This window comes from Protopterus annectens, chromosome 4.part0 (genome assembly GCF_019279795.1).
Source record: "Protopterus annectens isolate FY-2018-M chromosome 4.part0, PAN1.0, whole genome shotgun sequence".
In the NCBI taxonomy this organism is placed as follows: Eukaryota; Metazoa; Chordata; order Ceratodontiformes; family Protopteridae; genus Protopterus; species Protopterus annectens.
In genome coordinates, this window is record NC_056733.1 from 1,864,872,395 (window position 1) to 1,864,893,405 (window position 21,011).

Here is a 21,011-nt window from a genome sequence, read left to right on the forward strand (position 1 = left end):
CTATTTCCAGGTGGTTGTTTCATGCTATTGCATTTTTGTTGTACGTGCAATACCCTACTTCATTTGGGGTAAGGGCTCATTCCACTAAGGCTATGGTTACTTTGGTGGCTCTCTGGTTTTAGAATAGGCTTTGCTGGTGCCATGCTCCAGGGGCTTCTGGAGTCTGTCCCCCCTTTTTAAGTTTTGTAAGAAATGGTAATCTACCCATTTATTTTAGGCTACTGTAAAAGTGATCTATGCATTGAACATACTTCAATAGTGCAAACTTGCCATGACTGTAGGTGTTCTATTAAGCCACTTTTGTAGTAGCACCCCCCCCCTCCCTCCAGCCTTTTTTTTCACATTTCCTTTGTGTTGCCAGAATGTGGATGTTTCTCCTTTTGTATATAGATTACTGTTGGGTTTGTTTCCTGATAATTATTCTGTTAGTGCTTTTGCCACTCTCCTGGGGAAAAATGCTCAAGCTTTTTATATGCCAACTCTCTTTATATGAAACTCTGCTCAAGCTCCTGTGAGTTGGTGTGTGTGAAAGGCACCCTTTAGCTCTGTAAGCTGACAGGTTATAGGGCGTAAGAACCATTTAGCTTAGACTACTGCAAGAATGATCTTTTAGACCAATTTAGAGCATCTACTCTTATGGCAAATTTGTTTATGCAACTGTTTAAAAAAAATGAGTGAAAAATAAAGTAAAACATGACCCCCAGCTGGAAAATTACATTACTGGTAAAATTAACCCAGTTTTAACTAGCTAAATCAATAAAAACATGGCTATAAACCTAAAAAATAACTCCAATACACTGCTAAAATATGTAAACTAAAGACAAAATTTCCTCAGATAGTACAGTACAACTGCCTGTACCACACACATTTTTATACAAGCTACGGAAATCCATATTCATTAAAAACCTGAGTAAAGTTTTTCCATTGGAGTCTGTGTGGGGTTTGTTTCTGTGGTACCTGAAAATTTTGTACTGTACTGTGATTAGGGAACTGCTTATCACAATACTTTTTCCCCCTGAATTTATAGTACCTGATGTGCCATGTAGCACACACAACAGACACCTCTGACACCCACGTATTCCATAGTGTGTTGTGTGCCTTTACTATGTGCATGATTGTGGTATGTAGGCTAAGACTTGAATGCATGCTAATTGAAATAGTCTTGAGCCCAGAAGCACTGACAAGTTTTTTTTTCCAGGTTTGAAATGTAGGTATATTAGTTATTGCATAGTCTTAGAGAGCACTGCTACAGTTTTAGTCGCTCTGCTGCTGAATATGGCTTCTCCGAAATCTGTTTTCACAAGTTTCACTGCTGTAAATGTCTGCCTTGAATTTTGTTCTTGTTTATAGTTATGTGGAATTTTATTTTGCACTTATAGAAATGCAAACGCTTGTGTATTTTTAAAGTTTGTTTACATTACAAATGTTAATTGCAACACTAAAAATGTTAATTGCAACAAGTTAACACTCTTTAGTCAACTGAAATTTGCAAACTTTTGTGTCTGTTTCTATACTGCGACTATAATAAGTTATACAGAGATAGCCATAATTTAATACATGATTTTGTACTAGCACTTAAGTTGCTAATAGACTGCATTTTTTAAATTTCCTATTCCTTTTTAAAGTTATTTAATCTCACTGCAAAAGTGAAGTAATAAAATATTTAATCCATGTCACAATCTTTTTTTCATAATTTTCTCTTTATTCCCAACACTGGTTTCCATTACTGTTTAAGACTTTTCATCTTATCTAGATTTTGGTGATGCAAACTGGTGAAGCCAGTGTTTGCAAAAATGTTTGCTTGCATGCCTTGATGTCAGTGCTGACAGTAATTGTGTTCCACTGCCTGCTTGTAAATTTGTTGTGCATCAGAAGACATCAGTACAGTCAAATTGTATTTCTCTCTGTTTTTCTAGCAAACAGGCTCATTCTTTGTGGCAGATACCTGGTAAGAGTCTTTGTCCATTACCAATTTAGAATAATCACACTGAAAATAAGCAGTGGGCTTTGATACATATTCTTGCCTGGTTAGTCCCCAGTGGTACTGTATAGAAATTATTCTAACTTTGAGTTTGGTTCATCATCAACAGTCATAAGTCACCAATAAACAAAGGTATTTCATTCATGGACACTACCCACCTCTGCTAAAGTATGTTATAACATACCACTGTGCATCTCCTTAACCATCTAGTTCATTTCTATTTCCCAGAAATCAATCCATAATCATTGTTGATGCTAAAGTCCTGCAGTCACAGGTGTAACACTACCACACTTGAATGTGCATATAACCATTAGTTTTTTCTGAGCGCTTACTGCCTCCCTTCCTTTTGGTAATCATTCTCTCCCTCAGTGAATCTTAATACACTCATTTCCCTGTCAGTGCAACATGGCCACTGACTTGTGTAAGAGGGGACCAGAAGGAGCTATCTTATGGATGAAGATTGTTTGGTTCTCTAGCCATAAGTGGACAATCCTCTTTCTACCACCCATCCAGCCAGGCTAGCAGCCAAAGGGGCCGACAGGAGAGGGACAGTCTCAGTTTAATCTCTCTCTGCTTCAGCCTATGCTTCTGCCACTTCAGCAAGCCTACTGAAGGCTTGCTGGAAGAACTTGGCACACATAGCCATGACATCTTCTCTTTAAGCACTCATTCTGCACTTGCTGACTGAGAGCACTCACATCACTGTAGCACCTACTGTGCTCTCACTGTTCATGCATGCTTCCACACATGCTAATTAGGACTGATTTGACCATCTTGACTGGAACTGGCATCCCCCCAAAGGCCCTTATCCCTCTCTGCCACAGAGCCAAGAGCATTGCTTTGTTTTAAATTTGGGGTGTTCATTGTGGGAAATTACCACAAATGTCAGTGTTTTAAGCCAGTTTTTCAGATATACTTGTAGGAGAAAATGTGGCGTTCCGTATAACCAAAATGATGGCAGCTGTTCAGAGTTAATCAGAGTTTGAGTCTCCCTAGCCCAATGCATATTTCAGAGCATCGCCATAAGGAGTAAGCACCTAGAAAGCAGGTCACATCCTAATTAGCCTTTTGAAAGGTAAATCCAACCATTCTTCTAGTTCCAGTTGGTGCTAAGCATGTCCCTGGCATTGTGAACTTGAGCTCACATAGGAAGGTAAGGGAGCCAGAAGAGACTCTGCAGCTTCCACCACAGGGAGGTGCATTCTGGGATTTTTTCATTAGCTCCATGGCTGATCAGCAAGTACATTATCAGCCAAGCCTGATACTTGGGAGAAGTTCCTTGACTTACCCCGTCATGAATCTAAAGGTACTGATAACCAAAGAATATCCCACCCCACTGAGGCAACCTCCCAGGCCAGTTTGAGCAGATTCCCGTGAAGAAGGTCAGGTTGTTTGTATCACTTCAGAATGACATCTCAAGGACAAGACGTCAAGCAGATGTTTGACAACAAGGAACTTAATCACAGGTGTGGAATGATACAGTTTTGGGAATGTAGTATGCAGCCTGTGCTAGGTCTGGGATAAGCTCTGTCCAACATTTTTCAGCTTTTGTTCCTTTATTGCACCCCATTTCCCATTCTCTTAAAAAACATCAGTCAGTTGTTGACCTGTGCACAATACTGTGCTGAAACAAACTCTTGCAGGTAGCTGCTTTGAGGAATCAGGAGATCAAGAATATTGAGTACATTTCCTCCCACTTCCCCATAGATAACCCTTCTTTGAAGAGACCTTCAGGTTTATGATGAATAGCCTAGAGTGGCCTTGTCTTTATTTCATCTCCTCAGAAATACTTTAGGAAGTGTCTGGGGGAAAATGCATGAAGAGTCCTAGCTAAATACAAATCCCTTTATAACTTGTTTAACAAATTGTCTCTCAATTAGAACCTAAGAAGTTAGGATGAGCAGTAACACCGACTTCAAAAGACCTGTCACTAGCAGTGTACCCAGGGTTTAGTCCTTGGGCCACTCCTCTTTAGCATTTTCGTCTTAGAGGTCCAAGCTAATGTTAAGGGTGGAAACTCAGAGGGCACACACATGCTGCAAGGAGGCCTATCCCAAACAAATAGCTGGTGTCAAAACCATGGACTAAAACTAAATGCCAAGAAGTGTATAGTCGTGTCTTTCAACAAGAATGACTGCCTTTATAACACACTGACAGCACAGCCCTGAAAATTTAACCTGTTAGAAGTCTGGGAGCCTGTGTTGACAATGAATCATCATTTGATCACCATGTATCCACTCTTGTAAAGGACTATTTCATTGCACAGCTTCTGTCTAAAGGTATTTCATCCAAATCCGTGGGTGCAGTTCTACTGTACTCTGCACTCTTTAGGCTGATCATGAAGTATTTCTCATGGGGGGAGGGGGCAGAGACCTTAAACTTTCAGGAGATCACAGGAAGCTTCCCTCGCCTTGTCTTGGGCGTTTGTGAACAGTCTTGAGAAAGATCCAGAGGTTGAAGGGCAGGTCTGGGTTTGAGGGCAAGTCGCTGAATCCACCACTCGAATTTCCACTTGAAAAAAGGAAGGAAAGACCGTCTGAAATCCAAAGACTTGCAATACTGAAGCCAAACTGACAAAGTACTATGGAAGCTTCCATATGTCCAGTCTGACAAGGAGCATTGGAATAGAAGAGGCCATGAATCCTAGGCCTGAAGAAGCTTCCCCTGTCTGCCTTTCCAGCCAATCAGAAGAGACTAAAAGAAAGCTGCCAAGGACACCACCTTTGTAGGTGGAAGAGAGGCCAACATTGGCACGGTCTGAATTTTGCAGCCCAGGTGCACATGATCCTGAGAGGGAGGCAGAACAAACGTTTGGAAATTCATGGTGAACACCAGACCTTGAAGGGGAGATGTATTGAATTCTAAATCCTGGAACAGGCAACTGGGTGAAGGTGCCTGAATCAACAGGTCATCTAAATGAAAAACCTGAATTCCTTGGAGCCTTCAAAAGGCAATCACAGGAGCTAAGCATTTCGTGAATATTCATGGGACAGTAGAGAAGCCAAAGGCGAAAGCAGAGAAATGAAAATGAGAGGAAGAAAGAGAGAAATGTAAAATCTTTCTGAAAAGATTGTAAATACAGTGAAGGTAAGCATCCTTCAGATCCAAACACCAAAAAAACCTTGGGGCAGCAACAGAGGAAATAGGGAGTTTGAAAAGAAAGCAGCCAAAAAGAAGGACCCCTTGAGAAAGGTGTTGAGCAAGGAGAGATCCAGAATAGGTCTCCAAGTGACCAGGAACATTCTGGAGTAAACTCCCCTTCCTGCTTGAGGAGGAGGAACAGGCTGAATAGTTCCGTGGTCCACCAGGGACTCGAGAACCTCTGAGAAATGAAGAAGCTGCTCTAGAGGAGGTTGTGGAATCCCTGAAAAAGTAGGGAGAGACTTCCATACCATAAAGTAACCTTGACGGATGATGGACAGAACCCAAGAATATGAGGTGATAAGTTGCCAGTTTGGAAGACGCACGGAAAGCAGAATTGATAAGGGAACCTGGCCAAGGGTTTTGGGGGTGGGGTAAAATATCAAAGAGAAGAACAGGCTTATCAGAAAAGTCTTCTGAGCCACAGGTGCTTAAGACTTTGCAAGAGGAGCTCACCTACCACCCTTACTGCCTTTAGCAGCCTGACGAGGCTGCTTCCGAGCAAAAGCAGACCTAGTAGGATAGTTCCTCTGGAGTTTAGGGATAGGGGACACACAAATATGTTTAGGGTGCTGCAAAACTCCACCTTTTTCATGAAGAGACTTAAACATAGCAGCAGCAGGCCCAAAGAGATTATCCAAAGGAACATCCAGCAATTTGGCCATAATGTCTTCAGGTAATGACTGCAGATGAAACCAAGAGTAGCGCCTCATGACCGACCCAAAGGCAGCAGCTCTGGAAGAGGCATCAGCAGCATCATAGCTGTACTTGATAGAAAGGTTACCCACCCGAAAGGTAGAGCTTTCCTTTTGAATCAGGGAGGTCAGAAATAACTTGACAAGTTTGAGCAATCAAGGCCAGAGCATATCTGGTCATTTGAGCCTGGTAATAGATAGCCCTAAAGACCAAAATGGCAGTGTAGACCTTCCTTCCAGTCCTTTCCAGTGCCCTACTGTCTTTATCCGAGGGTGGAGTCTTAGAAGAGAGCAGAAGCTTAAGCTTATCAGAGGATCCTGACACCACAGCAGGGTCAGCATAAGGACACTAAATAGTTGATAACCCTCAGGAGCCTTCTAAAACTTGTCAGGTTTATTTGGAGCAGACGGTTGAGAATCAGGACTCTTAGAGGCAGCTGTAAAGGTGTCTAACAAAGCAGCCAACACAAAAAGTACTGCAGAAGGTTTAGGAGTGCCCCCCTGAAGCAATTCATGATACTACTACTGGAAATCGGACAGCTGAGAAGAATCCCAAATATTCCGTCATTCTGGCTACTGTGTCCCCAAATGAAAACTCCTCCAAAGGAGACTCTGGGCTAATGGACTTGTCTTCAGAGCCATAAGCCAAAGGAGAAGGCATCTGGGAAGAGTAAGACAAGAAACCTTCATCAGACCGTGAATCCTCAACTGAGGAATCTGGTTCTTTAGACCTTTTGGAAGGAGTTGAAGTCCAAAGGGGAGTAGAGACAGAAAACCCTTAGGGAAGTTTCATGAGTAAACTCCTGACAATCCCTTTGAAGGTCCTTAGAACTTACAGAAGAATGTTTAATCTTCTGTTTTTTCTTGTTAGGACGTAAGCTCTAATAAACACTGGAGGTTCTGTACCCTGACGAGATGTAATAAGAGTACCTGAAACCTCTTCCTTGACTAGAGTAGATGCCTGCAAAGCATCAGAGGATGTGAGAAAGGAAGGATCTATGCCAGCCTCTGACTGGGTAGTGGCAGAGGAATCTGAATTCTACACCAGCCAGCCTATAGAGCTATCATCCACTTGAGAGAGATCCAGGGAGGCTGGACAGCCAAAGAATCTGGATGAGATTTCTTCGCCTTCTTGCTTAACGGAAATATTTTTGGGGTTAGTCGATTCCACCATGCTACCCTTGGCTAACTGTTGAAGCTTATGTTTTTCGAGCTAGATGGCCAGTGAAGATGACCAGCTTCTAATGGTCTGTGGCATAAATGGCCTTGCAAATACTAGAGGGGGGGAGGTATGGTCATGGGAAGCATCCAAACAAAGACACTAATGATCCTTATGGGGAATTTGCATCCCACACTGGCAGTTTCTTTTGTTGGATGACATGAATGCCAGATAAAGGAAAAGACCAATAATAAAAGCAAAAGACTCCAATGGGGCACTTATCTGACGGCTAGGTACTCGGCACAATAGAGAGGCTTCAGACTGACTAGCCATGATGGCGTTCGTATTGACGACAAAGAAGTTTTGGGTAGCAGCATCCATACATCACCTTTATGCCCCATGTCCTCTGTGGAGAGCATACGTGTAATGCATGGTGCATGCAAGATCTAAAGGCTTTGGTATACTGGCTGGACATTGGCCTATCCTTTACAAAAAATCCCCAAGGTGAAGAATGCTGCAACAGTGAAGTAGGACATCTGTTGTGATTTTTGAGTTCTGCTGTGTTCATATGTTGATGAAAATGTTCATTTACAATGTGTAGTCATATTTTTGTATTCTGTGTTGGAGTTTTGAGATTGTGCCCTTGTTACTCTTCCTGTAATTGCTATGTAAATTATAATTGAGCTCAGGATGGTTAATTACTGTATGGTGATTTGAGTTCTTTGCTGAAAACATAACTGGAGCTTCAGATTAGCCTTGTACATCAGGAATTCTGTTGAATTTGCAAAATTGGCAAACATTATTACGCAACTAAGTGCAAATGTGAAAGGTTTACTTGTAAATGGTTATCTGGAGAAGCAGAAAAATGGCAAAGAAATAGTTTTGCTACCATTCAGAGTCTATGAAGAAAAGCCATGATTGAGCATGGACAACTATTACTGCAGGTGGTGAGGAATAGATAAAATCTGTATTATACCACTGCATAACTAGACTTGCCAAGGTGGAAAATCCGTATTTAGTTGTGGGATATTAAGGAGACTGCAAACAGTAGAGATAATATGCAGCGTTGTAAATGTTTGCTGTTGTGGATGAAGCCATGGTATTTGCTCTTTGTGGAAATTCTTTGTGATGGTCAACAGTGGATTGTAAGGCATATGTGAGAGGTTAACTGTCACCCAAGTCTGTTGGATGACCCTAATTTGAAGTGGTTGTTGGGTTGTAGGTCATTTGTGTCTAATGGAGAGGTGTAGTAGTTGTATACAAATACTAGTTTTATCTACAGAACAAAATGTAGATTTGTGCCAAAGTAATATATGGATCTTTGTACTTTTTCTTGAAGATAAAATGATGCATCATGATATTCTTATTGAAAAGAATGGGGTGAAGAACTTTCCAATGGTATGTGGACTGATGTAACGCAGAGATTGCAGGGCTTGTAATGAATTTTAGAATTTTGGGTTGTGTGCTCATTTTTTACCTAATCTTTCTCCCAAAGGAATTCTGTATGGCTTTGAGCTTGGTGCTGTTTTGCGATATGTCAGTGGTGCATCAATACATGTTGCTTTTCTGCCTTCCTGAAAATGCTTGATGCAAAATTTAGTCTTCTGGTCTCCTAAAAATGTATGCTAATCAGGAATAGGAATGGAAAGGTATTCTAATTGGTTCTCTGAGAGGGAAGTCAATGCATGGAGTAGACTACCAAATTATATTAAAGCAAGCATGAGTTTGGGTAATTAAGAACAACTTGGGCATGTATTATGGAAATGACTGATGTTCTTCGTGTTTCACTGTTGCAATCACCAGATTTGGGTTATCTGCCTGCAGGTAGCCTTCAGCCAGCCTGAATACCAGAGTCTTCGGATTTCTGCGTCGGATGCTGTCGCTTCTTCCATGACATCAGGTCATCAGGGGTATAAAACATGCAGCCGATGCCATTACATCAGTCTCTCTTGCCATGCGGTGCCCGAAGCAGAAGCAGTTCGCAAGTGCCGGTCGGCTCCTGAAATTTTAATTTCAAACCTGAAGTCTTCAAAAAGATAAGTACCCCTTTGGGGGAACCTTTTTTCTTGTTCTAACCGATGTCAGAAAAAATTAACAATTGTCTTGCCTGTGGAAAGCAAATACCTCGTAGAGATTTTCATTCTTACTGTGTCACCTGTTTAGGCCCAGACCACGATGTCCCTCACTGTTTTTTGCGCCTTGTTCAACGCCTGAACTATTGGTCGTCGGGCTATTTTTGTAGCTAAATACTTTAATTCTCGATCTCCGTATGCCGAAATGGCTTTTAAGCCATCCAACTACCGATGATCTGAAAAAATGTAGGCTAAAGACCGAAACAGACCACATAGGTCCAAAGCTACCAACGCCGCTTCCGTTAAGCTAGTTGCCAGTCCGCCAGTACTCCGGGAAGTGCCTTCACAGCCCCTGATACCCGCTACTACAGATTCACAGGCCTCTACTGAGACCCATTTGGAGCCCCTCATGCCGCGAGATGCTTCGACTATGGAACCTGCGGATGTCTCTACCTTGGATGGGTCCAGATCTGCTGTGCAGGCACTGGCTTCTGAGGGTGTATTCAGGCCTACTGGTTTTTATATTAAACTGATGACTTTGTTTCAAGCTAAGAATACCAAATTCCTCAGGGCTAAAGCTCGCACTACGCCTAGAAAACCAACGACCAAACCGCATTCTCAGGCCCATATGCCTCAAAAACAAATTATTAGAAAGGCTGAAGACCTTATTACCTTAATTAGGGGAAGCCAGCCTTTCCCCTCTGAGACCTATAACTGATTTTCTTTCTGATTCTTCTGATCAGGAATCTGATATCTCTGTTCCTTCTAACTACCGGGATTTACCCTTATCACTTATGAGGATTCCATTCCCTCTGCTTCCCCTCCAGAAGATTTGTCTTTTGGTGAAACCTTGCATACCCTTGGGGAGCATTTCCGCTGGATAAGCCAGGACTATTCCGAGTCCAAAAAGAGACTTAGGGAATTTTTACTCCTGCCTCAACACAGGTCTCTAGCTATCCCTCCTGTTCTGGAGATTGTAGATTGTTTTCTTGGAATCCAGCCTTACCCCAGACACTTTGCCTCCAGCTCCCAGGAAACCTGACTGGTACTACAGACTACCTGACTCTCTCAAATTCCTCTTCAAGAATCCTACTGCAGATCCTAAGACCATTTCCAAGGACCAAAAGGCATTAAGGCTACTACTGCCAAAAATCCTACCCCTTCTGACAGGGATTCTAGAGCTTTAGACAGATTGGGTAAGAAGGTATACACTTCTGCTACTTTGGCCATTAGGGCTTTAAATTGCTAGATCTGAAGTAGTTACTTCATTTGCTCTGTAACCTGTGGGTATTGGATCCGATCTCGGATCCGAGCCGGCAGCTTCCCAAGCTACAAGATCCAAGCTCCTAGCTCCTCCCCCTACCCATAATCCCCTATGTGCTACATTACCTCCGATCGTTTTTTGCCGCAGCTGAAGCAGCTACTTTTGAAGAGCTCCTTGGCTTTTTGGTGAGATTGAACCTTTTTCTTTAAAAAAAAAAAATAAAAAATCTTTTCTTGTGTGAGTGTTTAGTTTTCTTGGATTAGTTAGCGAAAGTGTAGTTAGTTAGGTTCCTTTGGTCCCCCTTTCTAACTAGTTTGATGTTCTTCGTCTTCCCTTGCTGCAGTCCTGACTATTGGGTATAGTCCGCGTCCCAGTCGGCCCGAATACCAGAGTATAAGGCTGACGTCGGTCATGGCGCGTTAGACTGACGTCAGTACGTCAGGGTACTAATCGCGCATGACCGGCGTCATTTCCTCAGTCTTTTTGCCGCATGGTCGATGCAGAAGCAATTTTGCGAGTGCAGGTTGGCGTTCTGAGATTTTCGAAACGGAGTTTCAGACCGAAATCAGAGTTGGCTAAGTAACCCGTTAGAACATTTTGGTTTTTTGCCTCAGTATTTAACCGGATGTCAGAAAAAGTGAATAACTGTATTTCTTGTGGGAAACAGATACGCATAGGGATTATCATACATTGTGTATACCTTGTTTAGGGCCTGAGCACGGCGTTGTTGGTTGCTCTTGTGCTAGATTTAACAAGCGCACTATTAAGAGGAGGCTTGATTGTGCTAGGTTAGTGTTTGGGAAGCGTTGCAACTATAATATGCCGTCCGACTACTCCGCCCGCTGCATCCAAGAAGCGCAAGGACAAAACAGTGAAGCCTAGGGGTGAGGAACCGCAGTCCCGGACGTCGGTCCTTTAGAAGGCTCAGGAGCCAGAGGTTTTGCCAGGAGTTTCTATGGAGTCTCAGGCAGATACTTTACTGTTACAGGATGTGCCCTCTCAGGAGGTAGGCCAAGCTGAGGGGGCTTCTCAGGTATCTGTTCTTCCCTCTCTTCCCAAGGTAGTTAGGGCCTCTCCTTCTGTTGCCAAAGCTTCTTTTAGAGGTAGGCCAAGTTCAGCTTCTGTGGGGGCTTCTCCTAGCATTTGGGCCTCTGTGCCTAAGAAACATATGCTTAAAATGGCAGAAGATTTGATTACTCTGATTAGAGGTTCTATGCCCCACCTGATAAGAGGCCTAGGGTGGAACAGGAGTTTGATTGTTTTGAACAGTGTTCACAGGCTTCAGAGTCTTCTGTGGAAGACTTGCAAGAGTTTCCTACTTATTCTGATTCTGATGTGGATGATTCCACTCCTTCAGCTTCTCCTCCTGAGGATTTTCATTTTCAGAGACTCTTCACTCCATGAGGGAGCACTTTAAATGGGAAGGCCAAGATTACTCTGACTCCAGAAAAGGCTTAGGGAATTCTTGTTTTGCCCCAGCATAGGCCTTTAGCTATTCCTCCTGTGTTGAATGTGGTGGAGGATGTTTTGCAGAGGCTTCTCTGAACCCTGATTCCTTGCCTCCTGCTCCTGTTAAACCTGATAGGTATTATAGGGTGCCCAAGCTCATAAGTATTTGTTTAAGAGTCCTAGGGCGGACCCAGAAACTGTTTCTCAGGGGCCTAAAGGTGTTAAAGCTTCTGTGGTTAAAAATCCTGTACCCTCTGATAAAGAGGCAAGGGCTTTGGATAGGTGGGGTAAGAAAGTATATACTTCTTCCACTCTAGCCATGAGGCGTTGAATTGTCAGTTTCATATGCTGAAATATCAGAATTATCTCCTTTCACAATTGAAATCTAAGGTGGATGCTTTGGCGGAAGGTATTGAGTGTAAAGAATTGCTGGATTTGGTTCATGTGTCTGAACAAGTGGGTAAGCATTCTTTGCAGTGTGGTTTTGATGCTGTTCAGGCCTCCTCGAGGGTGGCTGCTACTAGTTCTGTTCTTCGCAGACATGCCTGGTTGAAGGATCAGAATTTAGCTGAGCATGTTAAGACCAGGATTTTGGATGCTCCTTTACAGTCTGATGTGTTGTTTGGACCGCCTGTGGAAGCAGTTTTAAAGAAAATGGAGGACAAAGCTAAGTCTATGCAGACTGTTAAAGATTTTTGCAGGTGCAGCCTCCGAAGTTTAGTAGAAATTGGCCTGCTAAGGGGTGGACATATCCTGCTTATGGTTCCCAGTCTAGGGTAGGTCTAGGCGTGGTAGGGGCAGGGCTCAAGGTTCGTTTAGGCCTAGATCAGACAGTTCACCTGCTCCGACTTCTGGTGAGGGCAGGGGTCAGTCCTTTCGAAGCAGAACCAATGACTTGCCTTTTCAGCTGCCAGTGGACTCTCGTCTGGCAGCTCCTTTGGGAGGAAGATTGTCTCTTTTCAAAGAAAATTGGGATTTAATCACTCAAGACAGATGGGTGCTGGATATCATTCATCACGGTTACAGATTTTATTTCCACACAATGCCCCTTTCAAAGGCATGCCAGATGTTCCTCCTACACAAAGAAAAGAGGCTCACAAGCAAATTTCTCAGTTACTCCAGATAGGGGCCATTCAGCCAGTCCCTGTATCAGAAAGGGGCTTGATTTTATTCTCGCCTGTTCCTAGTACCAAAGAAGGGGAACACGTGGAGACCAATTTTGGATTTATCTATCCTCAACACTTATCTGGACATTCCCAAGTTCAAGATGTTGACGTTACAGCAACTGTTACCTCTGCTGGGCAAGGATCACTGGATGGTAACTTTGGATCTCAAGGAAGCTTACCTTCATGTGCCTATAAGGCTAAGTTGCAGAAAGTATCTGCGGTTTCGAACTGGAGATTTTCATTATCAGTTCTCTGCATTGCCCTTTGGCTTATCTACTCCAGAGTATTCACAAAGGTTCTGGCTCCAGTGATAGCTTACTTCAGGCTTCAAGGCATTCAAATCTATCCTTACTTGGGCGACTGCCTGATTCTGGCTCAAGAAACGCCTTCTACAGCATCTGGAATATGTCATAGCAGTGCTAAGATGCCTAGGGTATTCTGTGAACGAAATAAAGTCCAGTCTAGTACCCTCTCAAGATATGTGCTTTCTGGGTGTGAGACTGAATACAGCAGCCCAGATGGCCTTTTAACCCCGGACAAACAAAAGAGTCTGTCACTTTACTTCCATCAACTATCTCATCAGTCCGTGCTGACTGCAAGGACAGTCCTTCAAGCATTAGGGTTCATGGCATCTTGTATTCTGGTGCTTCCCAATGCCAAACTGCATATGAGGAAGCTGCAATGGTATCTCAAAAATGTATGGACACAGCACTGCCAAGATTTGGACACTGTCATTCAAATAATACCTTGCCTTCAAAAGGAATTCTTGTGGTGGGCTCAGGAATGTCACCTAAACAAGGGACTCTGTGACCCGGCAAGAGGCGAGTCAGATTTTAACGACAGATGCCTCGGACACTGCTTGGGGAGCTCATCTAAATGGAAAGTGGATACAAGACAAGTGGCCTGCCAGACTACAGCATCTACATATCAACATGAAGGAGATGTTAGCAGTCCAGTTTGCATTGATGGCGTTCAAGGAGTTACTTCTTCCAGGGCAGGTGTTGATTCTGACAGACAACACAACTGTCATGTGGTACATCAACAAGCAAGGTGGAACACATTCTTATCCTCTATGCAGGCAAGCAATGATTTTATGGGAGACTGCGTTAAGCCTGCAACTGACTCTTCAGGCAAGGTTTCTGCCAGGAGCACAGAACTCCTAGCAGATGTATTAACCAGACAAATCATGGATCCCGATGACTGGAAACTGGATCTTCATGTATTTCAGAAATTGACAGTGTCATGGGGAACTCCAGACATAGATCTGTTCGCTTCTCCACTAAACCACCAGCTGCCAAAGTATTGCACAAAGGGGTTTCATCATACAGCTTGGAAAGTGGATGCTCTGTCTTTCAGTTGGAAAAACCTTCATGTCTATGCCTTTCCACCTCTACCTCTTCTTCCAAAGGTATTACTAAAGGTCAGACAAGACAGGCCAAGGATGATTTTGATAGCTCCAGATTGGCCTCGGCAACACTGGTACCCACTTCTAAGGAGTCTTGTAAAGAAGCCTCCATGGCCTTTACCTCTGATTCCTCATCTGTTATCTCAGAAGGACGGTCATCTGCTCAATGTCAAGCTTCAATCTCTTCATCTCACAGCTTGGCATATTCTGTGTTGAAGCATGGTAGGTCTCAGCTTCCTCAACAAGTTTTAAATGTGATTATGGAAGCTAGAAGGCCTAGTACTAGGAGAGTGTAATGAGAAAAATGGAAGAGATTTTTATTTTGGAGTACAGCAAAGAATTTGGAGATTTCAGAGCCTAATTTGAGTGTGGCTCTTCAATATCTTACTGAATTGTTGGACAAAGGTTTGTCCTTCTCTTCCATAAAGATTCATGCTGCAGCAATTTCAGCTCACTATGATTGTGACCCACCTTTGTTTGCATCCTTTGTTCAAGCAGTTTCTTAGAGGGGCAAAGAATATAAGACCCCACGTAGAGCTCCTACTCCTGCTTGGGATCTCAATTTTGTGTTGGAAAAACTTACTCTACAACCTTTTGAGCCTGCAGCTACTGCTGAATTGAAATATTTGTCATGGAAGACTGCTTTTCTGTTGGCTATTACTTCTGCAAGAAGGGTGTCTGAGTTGCAGGCCCTTATGGCAGTAGAGCCTTTTTGATTTTCCATAAGGACAGGGTATCATTACGTACTAATCCTTCCTTTATGCCTAAGGTGGTTTCTAGTGTGGCTTTAAACCAAACTATTCATTTGCCTACGTTTTTTGCAGATCCTCAAAATAAAGGGGAAAAGATTTTGCACACTTTAGATGTTCACAGGCAATTGCGTTATTATTTGAGCAGGACTAAAGATTTTAGGCAGTCTCAGCAGTTACTTGTTTCTTTTGCTTTGAGTTCACAGGGCAAGCCTGTGTCAAAACAAACTATTTCTAGGTGGATTGGCTTTTGCATTGCATTTTGTTATTCCCATCATGGCAAAGAGGTTCCAGCTGGGATTAGGCCTCATTCCACTAGGGCTACTGCCACTTCAACAGCATTTCTCAGGGGGGTGGCAACTAAGGATATTCTGGAAGCAGCTACTTGGAGTTCAGTGCATACTTTCTCTAGGCATTATCACCTGCCTATATACTCTAAGACTAGAGCTGGTTTTGCCACAGCTGTTTTACAGGGCATGTTGTCAGCTCCTGCTACTTTATAATTTGCCAGCCTCCCTTACCTCTGCTTTGGGATTCTACCCAATAGTCAGGTCTGCTGTCAGAGAAAGAGAGATACATAGGACAGTTTTGTACCTACCATAAATGTAGATGTTCGAGGATTCCCTTGCTGCAGTCAATTTACCCCTCCTTCCCTCTGTGTTTCAGGGTGGTTGTGTAGGTGAGTTTACATGCTTATATTTTGTATATATTACTGTATATATTGTACATGTTTTTTGGTGCAGGTTGTTTTTGGGACTTGTCTTTTTGGGTCTTCTGACATCTGGGGCAAGAAAAGACTGAGGAAATGACGTTGGTCATGCGCCATAGTACCCTGACTGGCCAGTCTAAGGCCATGACCATACTCTGGTATTCGGGCCGACTGGGACGCGGACTATACCCAATAGTCAGGACTGCAGCAAGGGAATCCTCGAACATCTACATTTATGGTAGGTACAAAACTGTACTTTTCTGTTAGTTCCCGCCTTTCACCCTCCCCCCTCTTAGTGTTTGGGTGTTTTTTTTTTTGGTGTGAGTGGTGTTATGGCTGAAGGGCCTAAGGCGGTGTTCTCAAAGTGTACTGAGTGTGGCCATAAGCTTTCGCCGGCGGATGGCCACACAGTGCATTTTATGCTTGGGGGCGGCCCATTTGTCATCGGCCTGCACAATCTGCGCGGCCTTTAATGCCTGAGCTATTAGGGACAGGAAGAACAAGCTGATCCTGGCGGGCTTGTTGCCTCAGGAATCAGCTTCTTCTTCCTCCCCCTCTCAGGCACAGGCTGTCTCCACAGCCCTCGTGCCTTCTGGGCCCCCGACTCAACCTCCCTCTTTGGGTTTGAGTTCGGGGGATTCAGGTACCTCCACTATGGTGGAAAAAAGGCACAAAGACAAGGGACACAAGTCCCACAAAAGGCGGGCTGAGACTCAACCCTCAGCCCCGCTGTCTAAGCTGACTAAGTCTCCCTCGAGGGGCTACGGATCCTCCCCCTCTCGTCTCCGTTCACCTCGTTTTTCTCCGGAGCTGGAGGAGGAGGATCGGTCTCCCTCGAGGTCGTCGAGGCGACCCTCCCGGCCTGCCTCGACTTCAAGATCAGCAAGAAGCCTCACTGAAGCAGATATGGATCGGATGATGTGCCGATTCATCCAGACCCAAATGCAGATGGGGTGCTCTTGCCTCCCTCCTCTGGGGGGAAGTGCAGCCCCCATATTTGCTCCAATTACTCCTTCTCCAACCCGTTTTCGGGTCTCGGAGTTATCAGATCCGGGCCCTTTCGGAACCGGGGATTCGTCGGCGCCGATAGCTCCGGTCGCTTCGACGCCGACTGTGCCTTCGAGTCTGTCGGATCCAAGCTCTCGGGGCCGAGGGCTGAGCATCGGATCTGGGGGAGCTGGTGTGTCTTCGGCTCCGTTGGGTTCAGAGCACACCTCTCTCTCGGCTCCGGCTGCATCAGCTCCGACCCCGATCCCTACCTCGGAGCCGAGGAGATTGTTCTCGGAGCCTGGCGAGAGTAGCTCTCCTTCGGCTTTTGAGGTTGTGGAGAGGGTACTGTCGAGGACCTCCAGGTCCCTGGTCCGGGCGTCGGATCCTCCCCTACCCCCGCTGCGTGTGGGTCTATCCTCCATCATCCGACCATCGGGACAGCCTGCCCAAGCCCTCCAGTTGGTTCCCTTAGAGGAACAGGACCCCGTTGATGAGCCCTCTTTGGACAGTCCCACTGAGGAGGTCCCTCAAACGTCGGTGCAAGAGGAGGCACCTGGACTCCCCCGAGTCCGTCACAACCGACACAGATTTAGATGAAGGGGAAGGTTCCCCAAGGTTACCCCCCGAAGATGTCTCCTTCGGAGACATCATGGAAATGTTGCATATTAGAGGGGGGTGGTCTGCCCAAAAACCTTCCGCAGATGAATCCGTGTTCCTGGATGCGTTTGAGGCAGGCCCTTCTACCTCCTGGGTGTCCCCCCCGGCTGACCCCCTGATCATGTTAACAGATCATGTTAAAGCTAAATTACTGGATGCACCCTTAAACCAAGACCGCCTTTTTGGCAACAAAGCAGAAGTCGTCAAAAGGATGGAGGAAAAACTTAAATCTATTCAAACTGTTAAAGATTTCTTTATAAGTACAGCCTGCTAGATTCAGTAGGCATTGGCCTAAAATGAACTGGTCTTTTCCAGTTCCTTCCAGGCCTTCAGGCCAAACCCAGGAGCAGCAGACCAGCAAGACTTCTATCTCAGGCTATGCACCAATCTAAGCAGTGGGGGGCTCCCACTTCCAAACCAGGGAGTAGTAAGCCACCCCCTATAGAAAAATGGCACAATGACTTATCCTTAACTCTTCCAAGCCCTGCTCAACCACTTTCTCCCTTAGGAGGAAAGCTCGCCCTACATGCAAAAAAACTGGGAACTCATTACCCAGGACAAATGGGTTTTAAACAGTATGTTCTGTAGTCCTATCTCGCCTTCATTCTTACACGTTGGATCGGAGCCGAATCTCTGCTCCAACTCGGCCATACTCCAACTCAAAAACTTCTGGTTGGCTTGTGGCTAGGAGGTATCTTATCATGCATCAACAACATTCCCCAGATCTCATTTGCCGCTCGTTCAGCTCAGACGTAATTCTTCTTGGCCGTGGCTGAGATATTTTCAGTAATTTGACTCGTCATTGTTGGATATTGTTATATTGTCTTGCTAGTTTAGTGTGTTTATTGCAGTCTGTTTCGGACTATTTGCTGCTTATTTTCTCTGTGTATTTTGTTGTACATTGTTTGGTCTTTCTTCATTGGCCTTTTTGGTATCCCTGCATTGCTAATCTCCTGTGCTGCTGTTTTCCTCTTCCTCTTTGGACTAGGCCCGTTTAAGTTTATTCTCTTTCCTCTTAGGGCTAGACCCATTTAAATTAGAGGCCCTAGTTCCTCTGTTTATCTTTTTCTCTGTTTAATTGTGTGTTGTAGTTCCGGATTTTTTTTTGCATTATGTCAAAAAACACTAAGGATCATAAGCCTTCGGACATCAAAAAGTGTACTAAATGTGCCCAGAAGATGTCCTTGACTGATGGGCACAATTTGTGTGTTTACTGTTTGGGGGCTATCCAGCTCCAAGAGACTTGCCTATTTTGCCATGCGTTCAGTCGTGTCCTTCAGGAGAGGAAGAACAAACTGATATTGAAGGGACTATTAAAACATTCCTTTGAGGAAGAATTGGCATCCTCATCATTCAATTCTAAATCTCCATCCTCCTCCAAAAAAGACAGACCAAAAACTACAAAAGGCGGCCTCCCACCCATTCTGTTTCGTTGGACCACCAGACAAAATTGCTAAAGGGGCTACACCCTTATCGGCACCACTGATTTCGGTGCCAACAGAGGTTAGCTTAGTGGGATCCATCAGTCTCTGCACCAGGAACTTCGGCAGTATTGCATCTCGGAGCCGGTCATCTGAACTTTGACGTTTCCCAACTCTTAGGTTACCTGTATTCCAGCAATCTAGATCCGCCACTCTGTCTTCCAGGTCCTCTAGGAGCCTTTCTGATGACGCTCAGAGAGTGATACATAGACTGGTTCAGACTTTGGCGCTGGCAAATTTGCTTTCAGCTCCGGAGCCCAATATGCCTTCACACCCGATCGATGTTCCTCCGAGCTTCTCTAAGCCTTCGGAGCCTCCAGTTGTGGATAGGTCAGTTCCAGCTATCTCAGTTGGTGTCTCTGTTCCGATATCCGCTCTGACCCTTTTGGTGCCGTCCATGGGGTCGAGGATCCTCAGCTCTCAGATTGCGCCCGAGGGGGACTCTTCTAATCGAACTTTGGTTCTGAGCCTACCTCTCGGTGCTTCAGCGCAGGTGAGCGTGGACCCCACATCTGCCCCGGAGCCCATCTCCTCGGTATCGAGGGCTCCCTCTGCATCTTCGGAGCCCATCTCCTCGGTACCGAGGGCTCCCACTGCATCTTCGGAGTGGAGGGCATCCTCGGAGCTGGGGGGATCGGCCTTCCAGTTGGAGTGTGCTGTCCAGGACATCAGCTTCATCCAGAGGTACCGACGACACTCTTCCCCCTAAGGTGCCGATTTCAGTCTCAGCTCCCTCTCTCTCCAAACACAGCAGATACCCGCAGCCTCAAGATACCTCCATGAGTGGTCCCCAGTCTTCCGAGGTCTCCCCAGAATACCTGTCTGAGGAACCACCTAGGAAGAAAACTTGTAAGAGGAAACATGTTGACTCCCCTGATGAGTCTGTTACATCAGACACTGACCTCGAGGAGTCAGAAGGGTCCCCCAAGTCGTCCTCTGATCTCATTCGCAGATATCCTGAAGATCCTGAAACAGAGCGGTGGCTGGCCCACCATATCCTCTTCTGATGAGGAGTCAGTGTACCTGAAGGCTTTCGGGTCTCAACCTTTTGAAGAACTACTGGATTTAGTGAGTCGAAAGGTGTGGGAATCTCCCGAGTCTTTGGAACCGGTTCCTACAAGACCAAATAAATTTTTGTCAGCACCCCAAGACAAGGACTTTCTGACTAAGGGGGTTCCGGTAGATGCCATGGTGGTGGCAGCAGCAGCCACCAAAAAGGAACTTGCCAAAACTTCATCCACCAAACAAGGAGTCTCGAACAATGGATATGTAAAGGAAGCATGTCTTTGCTTAAGCGGCTTTTATGCTTCGGTTGCTAAACTATCTGTCCCATTTCACAAGGCTCCAGAGAGATCTCTTAAAAGAACTGGGAGATACTCTACATGGTAACGTATCTGATGCAGTATCTCAGAAGGTCAACACGCAGATGTCTACCCTAAGTTCTGTTGTGAACTCCTCCATGAGGTTGATTTCGTATGCAGTGGATGGAGCAAGTAGGGCAGCATGTTCAGGAGTCTCTCTCAGAATACACTCCTGGTGCAACTTTGCGGAGGCCTTTAAGTCCACGTTTACCAGTGCCCCCTTTGACGGTTCCTCTTTGTTCGGAACCAAGGTAAAGGACACGCACACCAGGTGCAAGCAGGAAGGAAAAACCTTGTCTGCCGTGGGAGTCCATTTTTCCGTCCCTTCTAGACCCTATCCCAAAGAGCAGAAGGGCGGCAAAATGTGGTTCAAAAAATTGCAGAGGTTTTTTCAGGATGCATAAGGTGATTCCTTCCCCAGAGGAGGAGGAAATAATGGTAGACACTGCCCTAGAGGTAGAGGAGGCCCGCAGAACTAGGGAGACCGTGATTCCTTTCGTGGTCGTTCCTATCCACCCTTCTGAAAGGAGGCCCAACTGCGTGTCTCGGGAGCCAGTCAGGGGTCGTATTTCTTTATACCCTGAAGCCTGGCATGACATCACTCAAGACAAGTGTGTATTAAAGATAATTACCAGAGATTACCGTATTCCCTTCTCTTCTCCTCCCCCTCAGACCAAACGAATCCCAGATGTGCCACCTAATCACAGGGATTCAGCAACTCTAGAAAATCCA

At 45.0% G+C, this 21,011-nt stretch overlaps 1 protein-coding gene across 2 annotated transcripts in view; it reads left to right on the forward strand.

Annotated features, from left to right (window-relative positions):
* Positions 1-21,011, forward strand: part of SPDL1 (spindle apparatus coiled-coil protein 1) — a 1,384,944-nt gene that overhangs the window by 1,284,055 nt on the left and 79,878 nt on the right. The window contains exon 12 of one of the 2 annotated variants that reach the window (XM_044069534.1): positions 1,917-1,948. The exons of the other annotated variant lie outside the window; for it this stretch is intronic. Within the exon in view, the coding sequence (XP_043925469.1) occupies positions 1,917-1,948 (32 nt within the window). The remainder of the gene's footprint in view (positions 1-1,916; positions 1,949-21,011) is intronic. 2 annotated transcript variants of the gene reach the window in all.